The sequence below is a fragment of the Choristoneura fumiferana genome, chromosome Z (assembly GCF_025370935.1).
Source record: "Choristoneura fumiferana chromosome Z, NRCan_CFum_1, whole genome shotgun sequence".
Lineage (NCBI taxonomy): Eukaryota > Metazoa > Arthropoda > Insecta > Lepidoptera > Tortricidae > Choristoneura > Choristoneura fumiferana.
Window position 1 is genome coordinate 2,157,047 of NC_133472.1, and position 11,979 is coordinate 2,169,025.

Genomic DNA, 11,979 nt, shown 5'->3' on the forward strand with positions numbered 1-11,979 from the left:
TCTCATTCTCAAATTAGTTTGACAAGCTTCATTAGAGGACGCTGTAGTGCAAGTCTTAATAATAGGCCGTTTTTTAGTTAACAATAATATTATCTATCTTATTTTTCACTTGAAGATGAATACTATATTATTTTTAATGAAATTACTTAAAACTAATAGTTTTCGTTTTAAAATCTTACTCTTATTTCGCATTCAAACAGTTAAGATCCATCTTGAACGCATTTTAATCAAAGGTATTCGGCTGACGTGTGGGTTGTCAAAAATGACACTCACTTCGGTGACGTGTATATCGCTATTACAGCTGTGTAGATACGTACGTTTCCTTCCAAATAATGTGAAGAAATACACGATTGTTATGTGAAAAAAAAACGACTGCGCACAATATAGTTAGCTACAGACAATTAGTAGTGTCCGGACATTTATAATTGTATAAATAACAAAATAAAATATAAATTTCACAATGGTACTCATGACAATGATAGCCAGAGTTGTGGACGGGCTACCTCTCGCCGCAACCATGCAAGACGATGAACAGGTAATTGAAATGGCAGACGTAACCCTCTTCTATAAATTTATAATCATACTTTTGGGTTATCATGTACTAGTTTGTTATTTGAATTTTATTTGCGATCGGCAGAGCGGCTGCAATATATTGGAGTATCAGAATCAAGCGAAAATGCTGTTCAGGAAGCTAGGTCCGCAGTCCCCGATCCGGTGCTCGATAGAATCCGGGCCTTTCTTATTCCAGTGAGTTGCTTTTTATCTTTTATGTTGACTTGTAATGTTTTCTAGCCATGATCACAGTCTTATAAGAAACTTAAGTACAGATTTAGTAATCAATGTTTTGCCGGGGTATTTTGTCGGATAAGATCGTATTTATCTTGCCTTCTCATTTAGCTACAGTAAACTTCAATAAGCTAGTTGAGAGAGCAAGATAACTGTGATACCGAACAACGACTAAACTGATAGTACTTTTCCAACCTCCACTCTGTCGGAATCATCGATAGCATCGATGGAGCTATACTTTCAAGAATTGAATTGAATTGAAGATAAATGTGAACTTATTTGACAAAATATGATGGTGAAATGCATTCACTACATCTGTAATTTATTTATTCAAACATCACTTTCAGGCAGGGCTGTATACCAGGGATGTTACGGAGCTCCGTTTCCGTTAAGTCGGAACTTCCGTTTGATATTAAACATCCATTTCGGTTCTGGTTCCGTTACTTTTGAAGCGGATGTTATATCGGATGTTAATGCTCAGAGCAATGACTGGATATGAGCAGCATACATCAAAGACAAACAGACTGCCAATTATGTAACATTCCTGACACTCATAATCACAATCAAATGAATTCTTGTATGCAACCACTTGCAATCTCGAGTGTCAAAAACGCCCAATAGACCTTCAGGTTTAATAGACCTACCCTTAACATCCCTGCTGTATACCCATTAGAGGCCCTGGGCACCACATGCTGCATTTGGTAAGCCTGATTTTCAGGCGAGAGTAGAGTAGCTATTGGTTATCGTTTTGTAATGGAGTAAGGACTAGGGGGCTGCAATGCATCGCGGGGCCCTGCGCACGTGCCCAGTGGGCCTGCTTTCTGAAGCTTATCTGAATCAACTTGTCAATGAGCTCATTATCTTCTGTTACCAAACTACCCTGCTACTTATGGTTAGAGAGTGGATTTAAAGTAGAAATTACAAGTTTAATATGGTTACAAGTATTTATTTTTCAAAATATAAAAAAAATTTGAACACTTAGACAACTCAGTCGATCAGGGCTGTCACAAAAAGGCATAAAATTGCATAATCATTTCGCAATGTCCTTAGTCATGCGCAAGAATGCACTGTAATTGTGACACAATATAATATGCTATCTGAGTCAGTTTCCAAAGCTGTAATGCACAGTGATTTTCTTGATTCCCGTTAACTTTGGCAGACGGTTCAGTTAATTGATAAAAACTATCCGGTAATTAACTATATATATTTTATTAATTCCCAGTATCTATATTCTCATAAAGGGTATCCTGCCTTTTTACAGGACTATTTTTACCAAATGTTTAATTTGCCAACTGTCATTATTCCAAAAAAAATGGTTTCAAACTTTCAGAGAAAATCCATGAGTTGGGAAATTAAATAGTTTGGCTAAAGGTCATTTGGGAATAATATTTCGGCGATCGGCGGTTAACCCGCGTAATGGTTGAGATCATTTATCCAACAGGACAGATATTAATTGGTACAATATTTCCCACACCAGCTATCTAATTGAGAACGAGATCTGCTACTTGGTTCTGTGCGAGAGGAACTACAACAAACGCCTGGCGTTCAGCTATCTTGAAGAGATCGCTCAGGAGTTCTACCAGCAATACGGCAAAAGAGTAAGTGCACAAGTTGTATAGTACAGGGATGTTATGGACAGTAATCGGATAATCGGATGCATATTTACCTAAAGTTTGTTTTTAGCTATAATATATTGCGTAGGTAACTAATCGGATGCAAGTGATTGAGAGAGCAGAGCAAAAAACGATGGAAAACCATTATGCATTGGTTTGAATAGGTATTTAACTAAATGTAAACAAACTTCGGCTGCCAGATTTAGTACATTAAAGGATTTTATACATTAAAATTTATATCATTGTAATACAATTTAGACTAATGTATTTCAATACACAACCAGATGGCCTAGTGGTTAGAGAACCTGACTACGAAGCTTGAGGTCCCGGGTTCGATTCCCGTGTTGGGGCAGATATTTGTATAAAAAATACGAATGTTTGTTCTCGGGTCTTGGGTGTTTAATACGTATTTAAGTATGTATCTATATCTATATAATTATATTTATCCTTTGCTTAGTACCCATAACACAAGCTTTGCTAAGCTTACTTTGGGACTAGGTCAATTGGTGTGAATTGTCCCGTGATATTTACTTATTTATTTATTTATTAATACAGAAATGTAAATATTTAGATAATTTAATGGGAGAATTTCAATATTTAAGTCACCAATTGACTTTGTTTTGTTTACATTTAGTTAAATACGTATCCAAACCAAGTGCAAACCAAGTATAGATCTGTAGCGGTAGATTTAAATAATTCCGCTACGCGCCGCTAGATGGCGCTGAGCTACTTTGAGTTTGTGGTAATGATTTGTGGCCTTGATAATTCTAGTTCCCTAAAGTACCAAAAGTACGCTATGTATTTCGTGTATTCACATCTACTAGTATACGTCAATCAAACTTTAGTATACTATTTTTGTTGTCCAGGTAAACACAGTGACGCGTCCGTACACATTTATAGAGTTCGACACGTGGATGCAGCGTGCTAGGAGACAATACAGGTAAACTGTTTATTTCATAATCATAATCATTTATTCATTTCTCCAACATAGGTAACATTTATTTGGTCTTAAATTTTTTTTTGAGTATCACTATGTGGTGCCCCAGGGCATACAAATATTGCCTTATATTAAACCTATTTACTATTTTTTTTAATTAATATTACATATTAAAAACAAAAAAATATATATATTTAAGTTGATCTAAAAATTCCCTGGTGGAGTAGTACGCCTTTTCGGCCAAAAAAAATGTTTAGTTTTTTCTTAAATTCGTATATGTTGTCAATATCATGCATAACCCTCGGTAATTTGTTATATATTTTGGGGCCATTCCAAGCACGCTCATCTTAAGTAAAGCTGTTTTAGATTTGATGATGCAAAGTTTGTGTCGAAGGCGTACACTATTATAATTCATAAATAAATCCATATTAGTTCTCACAAATACACACCGCGTATATGTACAGACATGGCAGTGTTAATATTTTGAGATTTTTAAAGTGTGATTTGCAATAATCGGTTTTCCGCAAACCACACAAATTTGGACTTTATATTTTAAAAATCGTATCGAGAGGTCCGTTTGATGTTACGTTGCTTGCGATTGGCACATTTAGTTATTTAAACAAAATAAATTAATTAATATCATGGGACACTTAAGAGCGTTTATACCTGCTGAGCTGGCAACGTTGCTTTTTTGTTAGTTTTTCTCGATTATTCCATAAAAATTGAATGAAAATTAAAAATGTGGTCTGATAGAACTCTTCTTAATGTATAAGTTAATGTGTCTACTCCAATAATTATTCGTGATAGACTTTTATTTTCTTTAAAACCGTTAATAAACATTTGCTCGTTTCGTCATAAGACCAAGGTAATCAGGTGCCACAAGCAAAATACTTTACATATATATTTTTTAAATTGATATTAAAAATCAATCAAAATCAATCAATCATCATGTCAGCCGAAAGACGTCCACTGCTGGACATAGGCCTCCCCCAAGGCTCTCCACTCAGACCGGTCTTGTGCTTTCCGCATCCACCGCGATCCCGCGATCTTAACCAGGTCGTCGCTCCATCTTGTTGGAGGCCTACCGACAGCTCGTCTCCCGGTCCGCGGACGCCATTCGAGAACCTTCTGACCCCATCGGCCAGAACCAGTAGAACTAAGGTTACCGACATAGCCCGAAGAATTGCGAAACTAAAGTGGCAGTGGGCGGGGCACATTGCTCGCAGGAAATCAATCAATAAAACTAAAAAAATATAATTATATAATATTGCATGAAAAAAAAACGTATTTTTTATTACATATAACTGACCGTGATTGTCTTATCTCGTAGAAAGTGAACAATTGTTTCCACTGTTGCTATTTCATTTCCTCGCAATCTAAGTGAAAAGCAGATTGTAAAACTCGAGCATTGAACCCATTTCCCCCTCGACGTGTCATCCACACTCGCCGTACAGGCACGATGGGCTATATGAACGTCTCGGGTGAAATGGCTCGTTGTACAATCTACTATTTTTAATACCTTGTGTCCCGCAGCGAGGGCGGGACCCGCGCGCGCCGCACGGGCGCGGCGGCCGCCCTCGGGGGCCAGCTTGGCGACGTCCAACGCATCATGATGCAGAACATAGACGACGTGCTGCAGCGAGGAGCCGTCCTATCAGGTGACTGACCTTTACAGTACAATCATCATCATATTCATCATCATCACCTCAGCCTATATGGTGCTGCCTGCTGGTTTACTAATGTTTCGGCGAGAATCGTTTCATTTCGCAACTTTTCATTTCCCAACTGTTTAATATTTCTGAAACTGTAAATATTTCAGGATATTTGTAAAAGTAACCTAACCTACCCTAAAGGGCTCTACACGATGGCCCCTGTACCTTCAGAGCGATCAGCACCTTTAGTAAAACCCATGGCAATTGCTATTTATGATTTTTTAAACAAAACAGTCATTTTCATAAATTTCCCTATATCACAGTGATGAAGCAAACATTAAATAAAAATCTAAATTATAATAATAATATACATTTATTATGTTCGGTTTTCCCGTGACGACAGAATTTACATTTGGTATTGTTTAATATTACAAAATGCACCGTTTTTTTTTGTGAATAGTTTTGTCGTATTTTGGACGTAGGTAGTATTTAGAAATGAAACATATAGGCAGTGAAGAAGGTTTTCACTACAAATTCTGCCGAGATTTCGATACTATTTGGTTTGTCGATAGTTGAATATGTATTATAGGAATAACAACTCATAAGTTACTTTTTATCCGACCACTTGGTCGGTTTTTACCTTTTTGTATCTCTTTTTCTTGTTTTCAGGCGAAATATATTATGTGATGTTAATATTTAGCTATTATGTTTGCATTTATTACGAAAGAAAAATATATTTATCTTTATGATTGGTTTTTTGGAGTCTTTTTGTATTTTTTTATTTCAACTCCAAATTTGTTACTTTTACGGGTATCCCGTGAAACCATATCGAAAATACAAACTGAGACATGGATGCACAGAAAAACCAGAAAAAGAGACCAGCGCTGGGAAGCAGCGCTGAGTGCTGCTGCATAAGTAGCGTAGTAGAAATAAGCAACCTGAGATATGTATGCATAGGAAAAATTCGTGTCTAGGTTCCTGTCCAGCGGTGGTGTAGGGGTTATAGCACGCAGCACGGATTGCTGAGGACCTGGGTTCGATTCCCAGCGCTGGTCTCTTTTTCTGGTTTTTCTGTGCATCCATGTCTCAGTTTGTATTTTCGATATATTTATCTTTGTTATGTTAGTTTTGAATATAATATGCGAAAGTAATATTTAGCTGTATTGCACCAATAGGGATGTTGACACCATTAACAAATAATTCGAAGACACGACTCCAGTAATAAAATGCTTTATTTTAGCCCTAAAACCCTATTAATTTTCGATTAGCTGCAAAATTAGATTTTATTGTTGCTTTAAAACAAATAAATGGTTAGTTGATTGAGCGTACGAACAAGTGACGTCATAAGTTGCTATTTCCATTCAAGCTCTATGGGAGAATTGTGTTTTGACAGCTCATAAAAAGTACGTCAATTGATTGGTGGTGTCAAAATCCCTTTGTGTAATACTGGCGTCACTGAAAATCAGCGCCGCGAAATCGTCTTCAGATCTTTTAGCGACACAGCTGAGCGGCGGCCATTTTGGCTGGTAGGAACAGGCATGCATATTTATATTAAGTCAGTGCTTCTGTTAGAGTATATATATTCTTAATAAATTGCTAACAGCGAATTTCCACCTTTGCGCGTCACAATCCTAGATCAAGAGTGTATCGAATTAAAATAGTCCACCATAAAATAATCTCAAAGAAGCGCTAATGAACAGGTTAACAGTCCGATGAGGCACATGCGCCTCATGGGTGGATCACCGGTACACGTGCCTCACGGCAATGACGAATATATACGTCATTGCCGTGACATGAGGCATACTATACGAAACTTTATGCCCGTTAATGTCATGGACGTGTCGATAAAAGGCTGGCATATTGCTTCGAAGCTGTGAACATGTTGAAATTGGTATTTTGAGTTGACTCACTCTTGATCTAGGAGTGCGAAATGTTTAAAGAGCTTTATTAATTAATTTCCATTCCATTCATTCATTTTCATTCGACGACCGGATGGTTAAGTGGTTGGAGAACCTGACTACGAAGCTTGAGGTCCCGGGTTCGATTCCCGGCCGGGGCAGATATTTGTGTGAATAACACGAATGTTTGTTCTCGGGTCTTGGATGTTTAATATCTATTTAAGTGTGTCTCTATCTATATAAGTATGTTTATCCGTTGCCTAGTATCCATAGTACAAGCTTTGCTTAGTTTGGGACTAGGTCAATTGGTGTCAAGTGTCCCATGATATTTATTTACTAGCTTTTGCCCGCGGCTCCGCCCGCGTGGTATTCGGTTATCGCGCGCTGTTCCCTCGGGAGCTGTGCATTTATTCGGGATAAAAAGTAGCCTATGTCACTCTCGGGCCCATAAACTATCTCTATGCCAAAAATCACGTCGATCCGTCGCTCACTACAAACAGACTTTCGCATCTATAATATTAAGTATGGAAGTATGGATTTATTTAATGCTCAAAGCGTTTTTAAATCAACTTGGATTTTGTATAGTCAGAAGACAGGCCTGGTAGTTTGATCTATCTATGTCATCTCAAACAGGATCGTGGGTTCATAAATATAAATAAATAAATATCACGGGACAATTCACACCAATTGACCTAGTCCCAAAGTAAGCTTAGCAAAGCTTGTGTTATGGGTACTAAGCAACGGATAAATATAATTATATAGATAGATACATACTTAAATACATATTAAACACCCAAGACCCGAGAAGAAACATTCGTATTTTTCATACAAATCCGGCATCATCATATCCGGCCTCACTGAGTTTTTCGTCATTCATGTGCATAGTTATCCTCAAAATGCAAAATGTTATAAAATAATGTTAGATGATATATTCAATGCCAATCTGGTCAAAATGGTCCAAAAATTGATGCGTCTGGACTGTACGTAATAGTGATGTAACGAATGTCATTTTTTGAACATTCGCGAATGCGAATATCTGCTACCGACATTCGCGAATGCGAATGCGAATATTCAGTTTTTCGTTTTGGCGCCAAATTGTCTATGGCAGTCTCGTTCGAACGAAGTGCGTTCCGTTTACAGACTCACGCCGAGCACCCCCGATAACACCCGAGAAGCGTGAATGTGATCGCTTTCTCGCTGTCTCGTTCTCGCGCTCGCCTGTTCTCCGATCGGTGCCGGTATTTTCAAAGGGTTTCTCGGGCGAGACACGAGAACGGTATTACATTCTTGTTCGGTCTCAGTGCGACCGTGGACTTAATGTCTGCATGTCGTCCATTCCGGATAACGATCGAGAATGCAAATGTGAAGGTCGGGAGTGTAGATGCCTTCTCGGTTTTCGTGCAATTTCCTCGGCAAGACTTCTCGCCGAGACTTCTCGCGTGAGTCTGTAGGCGCTATGTATTTTGTTCCGAGAATTACCGAGTTTATACGAACGCATCGCGAAATAAATAAAAAAATACCTAATACCAAATGATTAAGTGAATACTGATAGTGTGATTAAAAAACATAAGAAATGAATGTATTTTGATTTTATTAACCTACTATTATCTAATAATTGCATTTTTTTATCACTAGTACGTAAATGAGCACTGACAAAGGTCATAAAATTTACCGAGCGACTCCTAAAGTGCATCATCAACTTTCGCACATTACTACATGAATTTTGATGCAGCTTGAAGAGTCCCGAGTATAATTTCAAAGTATCAACATCGTTTAATCAGTGTACAGCAAGTGTTGTCAGCCTCATTTTTTTTTATTTGCCGCGGTATCGCGTGTACAGCTTTCATTGGCTTAAAGTCTAGGCGTTTTCCGTGGCGCGCCACAACACTATCTTCAGCTGCGCATACGCCGCCAGCGACCCTCTCAAGGTCTTTTCTACTACTTGATGTCAAATGAATATAATATTATATTTCTCAAACATGCTCGGAAACGTATGCGTTAATGTCACGAAATGTTGGCATGAAGTTTCACATTTATGGCTCCCTACATTACTTCTTGGCCTAGGCCATAAGGAATGTATGAAAATCCATTATTGTCCGCTGCTCTAACTTTTTTAAATTTGCTTACTAACATTAAACTGACAAAGGAAAAATTACAAACAGCCAACCACCACTGGACTGTAAGCATTTTTGATATTGCGATGCGATGCGATGGATGGATGGAATATTTCCTCACATTGTTTGAGAAAAGCACTATACAAACCTCGGCCAGAGCAGGGATTGCTGGACTTGTTTTATCCGGCCTCATCTGACTCGGTCTACCCCAAACTCGTCCATCGATCCCTTACTTCGTGGCCTCTGCAGTAATGTACTATTATTTACATTTCCAGAGCTCGATACGAAGACGCAGTCCCTGTCGATGATGTCACAGAAGTACAAAAAGGACGCGACATATTTGAACATCAAGTCTATGCTCGTGAAGGTGACAGCTGGCGCGGTGATACTCGTTGTCTTCGTGCTATACTTCTGGATCCTGTAATTCGACAGTAACTCGCTTGTGTCCCTTTACTATTTCAGATCGCTCACCGGGGTTGCACGGGGCGATTATCTTGATAATTGCAGTGTTTCTATAAATTATCAAGATAATTATTTTGAATACCAATGTGATTATCAATATAATTATCTTGATAATACCAATGTGATTATTAATATAATTATCTTAATCAAAGATATTATCAAAATAATTATCTTGATAATACCAATGTGATTATCAATATAATTATCTTAATATTATCAATATAATTATTATGATAGTTATCAACGATAATATGGTAGATGACTGACACCACCAATCAATTGAGATACCTACTTTTTGTGAGCTGTCGACATGATTCTCCCATAGATGGCAATAAGTATGGTAGTATGTGTATGATATGGCAATAGCTAGTTATGACTTCACTTGGTTACTAACTCAATTGACTTACTATTTACTTCTTCTCAGCATATGTTTGTCCACTGCTGGACATATGCCTCTTCCATGGATTTCCATGTTGACCTAGATGCGGCGAATCTGGTCCAGGTTGGTCCTGCTGTCCTACGGGTATCATCCGCCCATCCAGCTGGTCTTCCTACGTTTCGGTATCCAGCTCGGGGTCTCCAGTGTAGCGTTTTCCGGCTCCATCTATCATCCTCCGTGCGACAGACAGTGGCCCATTGCCATTCAAGCCACTCTCCTACAAATGCGGTCATATTAGGAGATTCATTTCGGAATGAGAGATAATAAGCTGGAAACTGGTGTACAGCTTCATTTTGGTGTCCTAAATGTTGTCTCAAAAGTCACATTTAATCTCGTGTCCGAGTCGTAAGTTATTGCGACTATCTATCTCAAAAACGGTTGGACGTACGAAAATTTTTACACCACAATATTTGTTCCGAATGTTATGCTTTACAATTTTGTAATAAATGTTAACATCACTGGAGCTATAGAAACAGAGATAATCGCGAAAAACTGACTTTTTTGACATTTGACATTGAATAACTTACACAGAGACAAAATTTAGGATACAATGTCTTAAAGTTTCGTGATTTTCACACATAGTCAAAATACCACGCACAGGACTTATCATGTTAACACACACGAGTAATATTTACCTCGACGTTTCGGCAACATTACAGTGGCCGTGGTCACGAGTAGACTGAAGTGTGGGGTGTCAAGTCTGCCTAGCAGCGCGAGTCCTTCGAACTACCCGCACTTGATCACTAATAGTACCGGCACTCGTATCACGAACTACCCGCACTTGGTCATTTTTATTTGTCACCCCATCACACCGACACACAACACTAACAACGTCTGATCGTCCCACAGAACATTCATCCCGACAAATTACTCGTGTGTGTTAGCGTGATAAGTCCTGTGCGTGGTATTTTGAACATTTAGGATACCAAAATGAAGCTGTCTACGAGTTTTCAGCGTATTATCTCTCATTCCGGGATTGACCCCTTCTCATTCCTTAGATGACTGGATAATACCGATGTCGGTCACTTTGGTTCGTTGGCGTATGTACTCGTTCCTTATCTTGTCCCGCTGGGAGATTCTTAGCATCTACTAGCTACTATTTACTTGTTTCAAAGCAACTAAAAATCTAATTATGCAGTTTATGGGGGTTTCTGACAGTTTGACAACTTTGACATTTGCCTCGCGCTCGTGATTGGCTAAATAACTAAATGAACCAATCGCAAGCAAGACAGTAAAGTCAAACGGACCTCTCGATACAACACCATCAAACAAATCGTCAATAAAACAAAAACCCTCATTGAAAATAAATCTGGTTGAGATCAAAAACAGTGTTTTTTTTTTCAAATAGATTCGCGTCCTGGAATTATTATTAATCTGTCATCTCCCAGGATAACAGGATCATAGGAATTTGGGCACAAATTTGTGCCTCTGGGAGAGGACAGGTTAAATGGTGTCTAACTACCCTATTATGTTGATAATTACCCAGATAATTATCAATAATCATAACATTCATACCGGTGCGTGATATCATGCGCCAAGTCTATAGTGTGTCCGAGTGCGGGTAATATTGTGCTTCTATCTTTTAGCGTTACGTGTAATGTGTGTATAAATGTGTTACACTGTTGGATTATGGCCGGATAATTATAATTTGATAACTATATGATAATTATCATTATCTCGATAATATCCATCATCTCATTCACTATACATTAAACTGTTCCAACCCTTTATCTTGATGCGACCCTCAGTGTCCAAAAATAGTTAGTGACATGTTAAATTATTATAAATTATTAATTTGAAGATTATTATCGTCCTAATTTGCAATTTATAATCTGGCTAAGCGAACTTTACTTTTGACTAAGTGACCGTACGCAATACGCGGCTAACGCGGTTTGGGCACGCCGTCTCTTTCTCAAGCGATATTTTGAAGAGGGATGGCGCGCTCAAATCGCACGGCTAGCCGCTTAGTGCGTAGCCTAAGGCTGCGTTTAAACTAGGGTTGTAACGGAACTTCGCCTCCGCCTCCGTTACTGCGGAAGCTCCGCAAGAAATTGTATCTTCGCCTCCGCAATTTTTTT

General features: G+C 38.4%; 1 protein-coding gene across 2 annotated transcripts; it reads left to right on the plus strand.

The window, feature by feature from the left end:
- Window positions 1-274: 274 nt before the first annotated feature.
- Window positions 275-11,070, plus strand: Sec22 (vesicle-trafficking protein SEC22). 2 transcript variants are annotated; one of them, XR_012451661.1, is made up of 7 exons: window positions 275-535; window positions 638-747; window positions 2,264-2,384; window positions 3,266-3,339; window positions 4,870-4,994; window positions 9,276-9,797; window positions 9,829-11,070. XR_012451661.1 is itself a non-coding variant. In XM_074091606.1 (6 exons), the coding sequence occupies exons 1-6, from the start codon at window positions 461-463 to the stop codon at window positions 9,422-9,424; spliced, it is 654 nt and encodes a 217-aa protein (XP_073947707.1). In that variant the 5' UTR covers window positions 275-460; the 3' UTR covers window positions 9,425-11,070. The 2 variants fall into 2 exon arrangements, 1 of the variants encoding a protein (XP_073947707.1); XM_074091606.1 differs by having other exon boundaries at window positions 9,276-11,070.
- The last annotated feature ends 909 nt before the right edge of the window (window positions 11,071-11,979 follow it).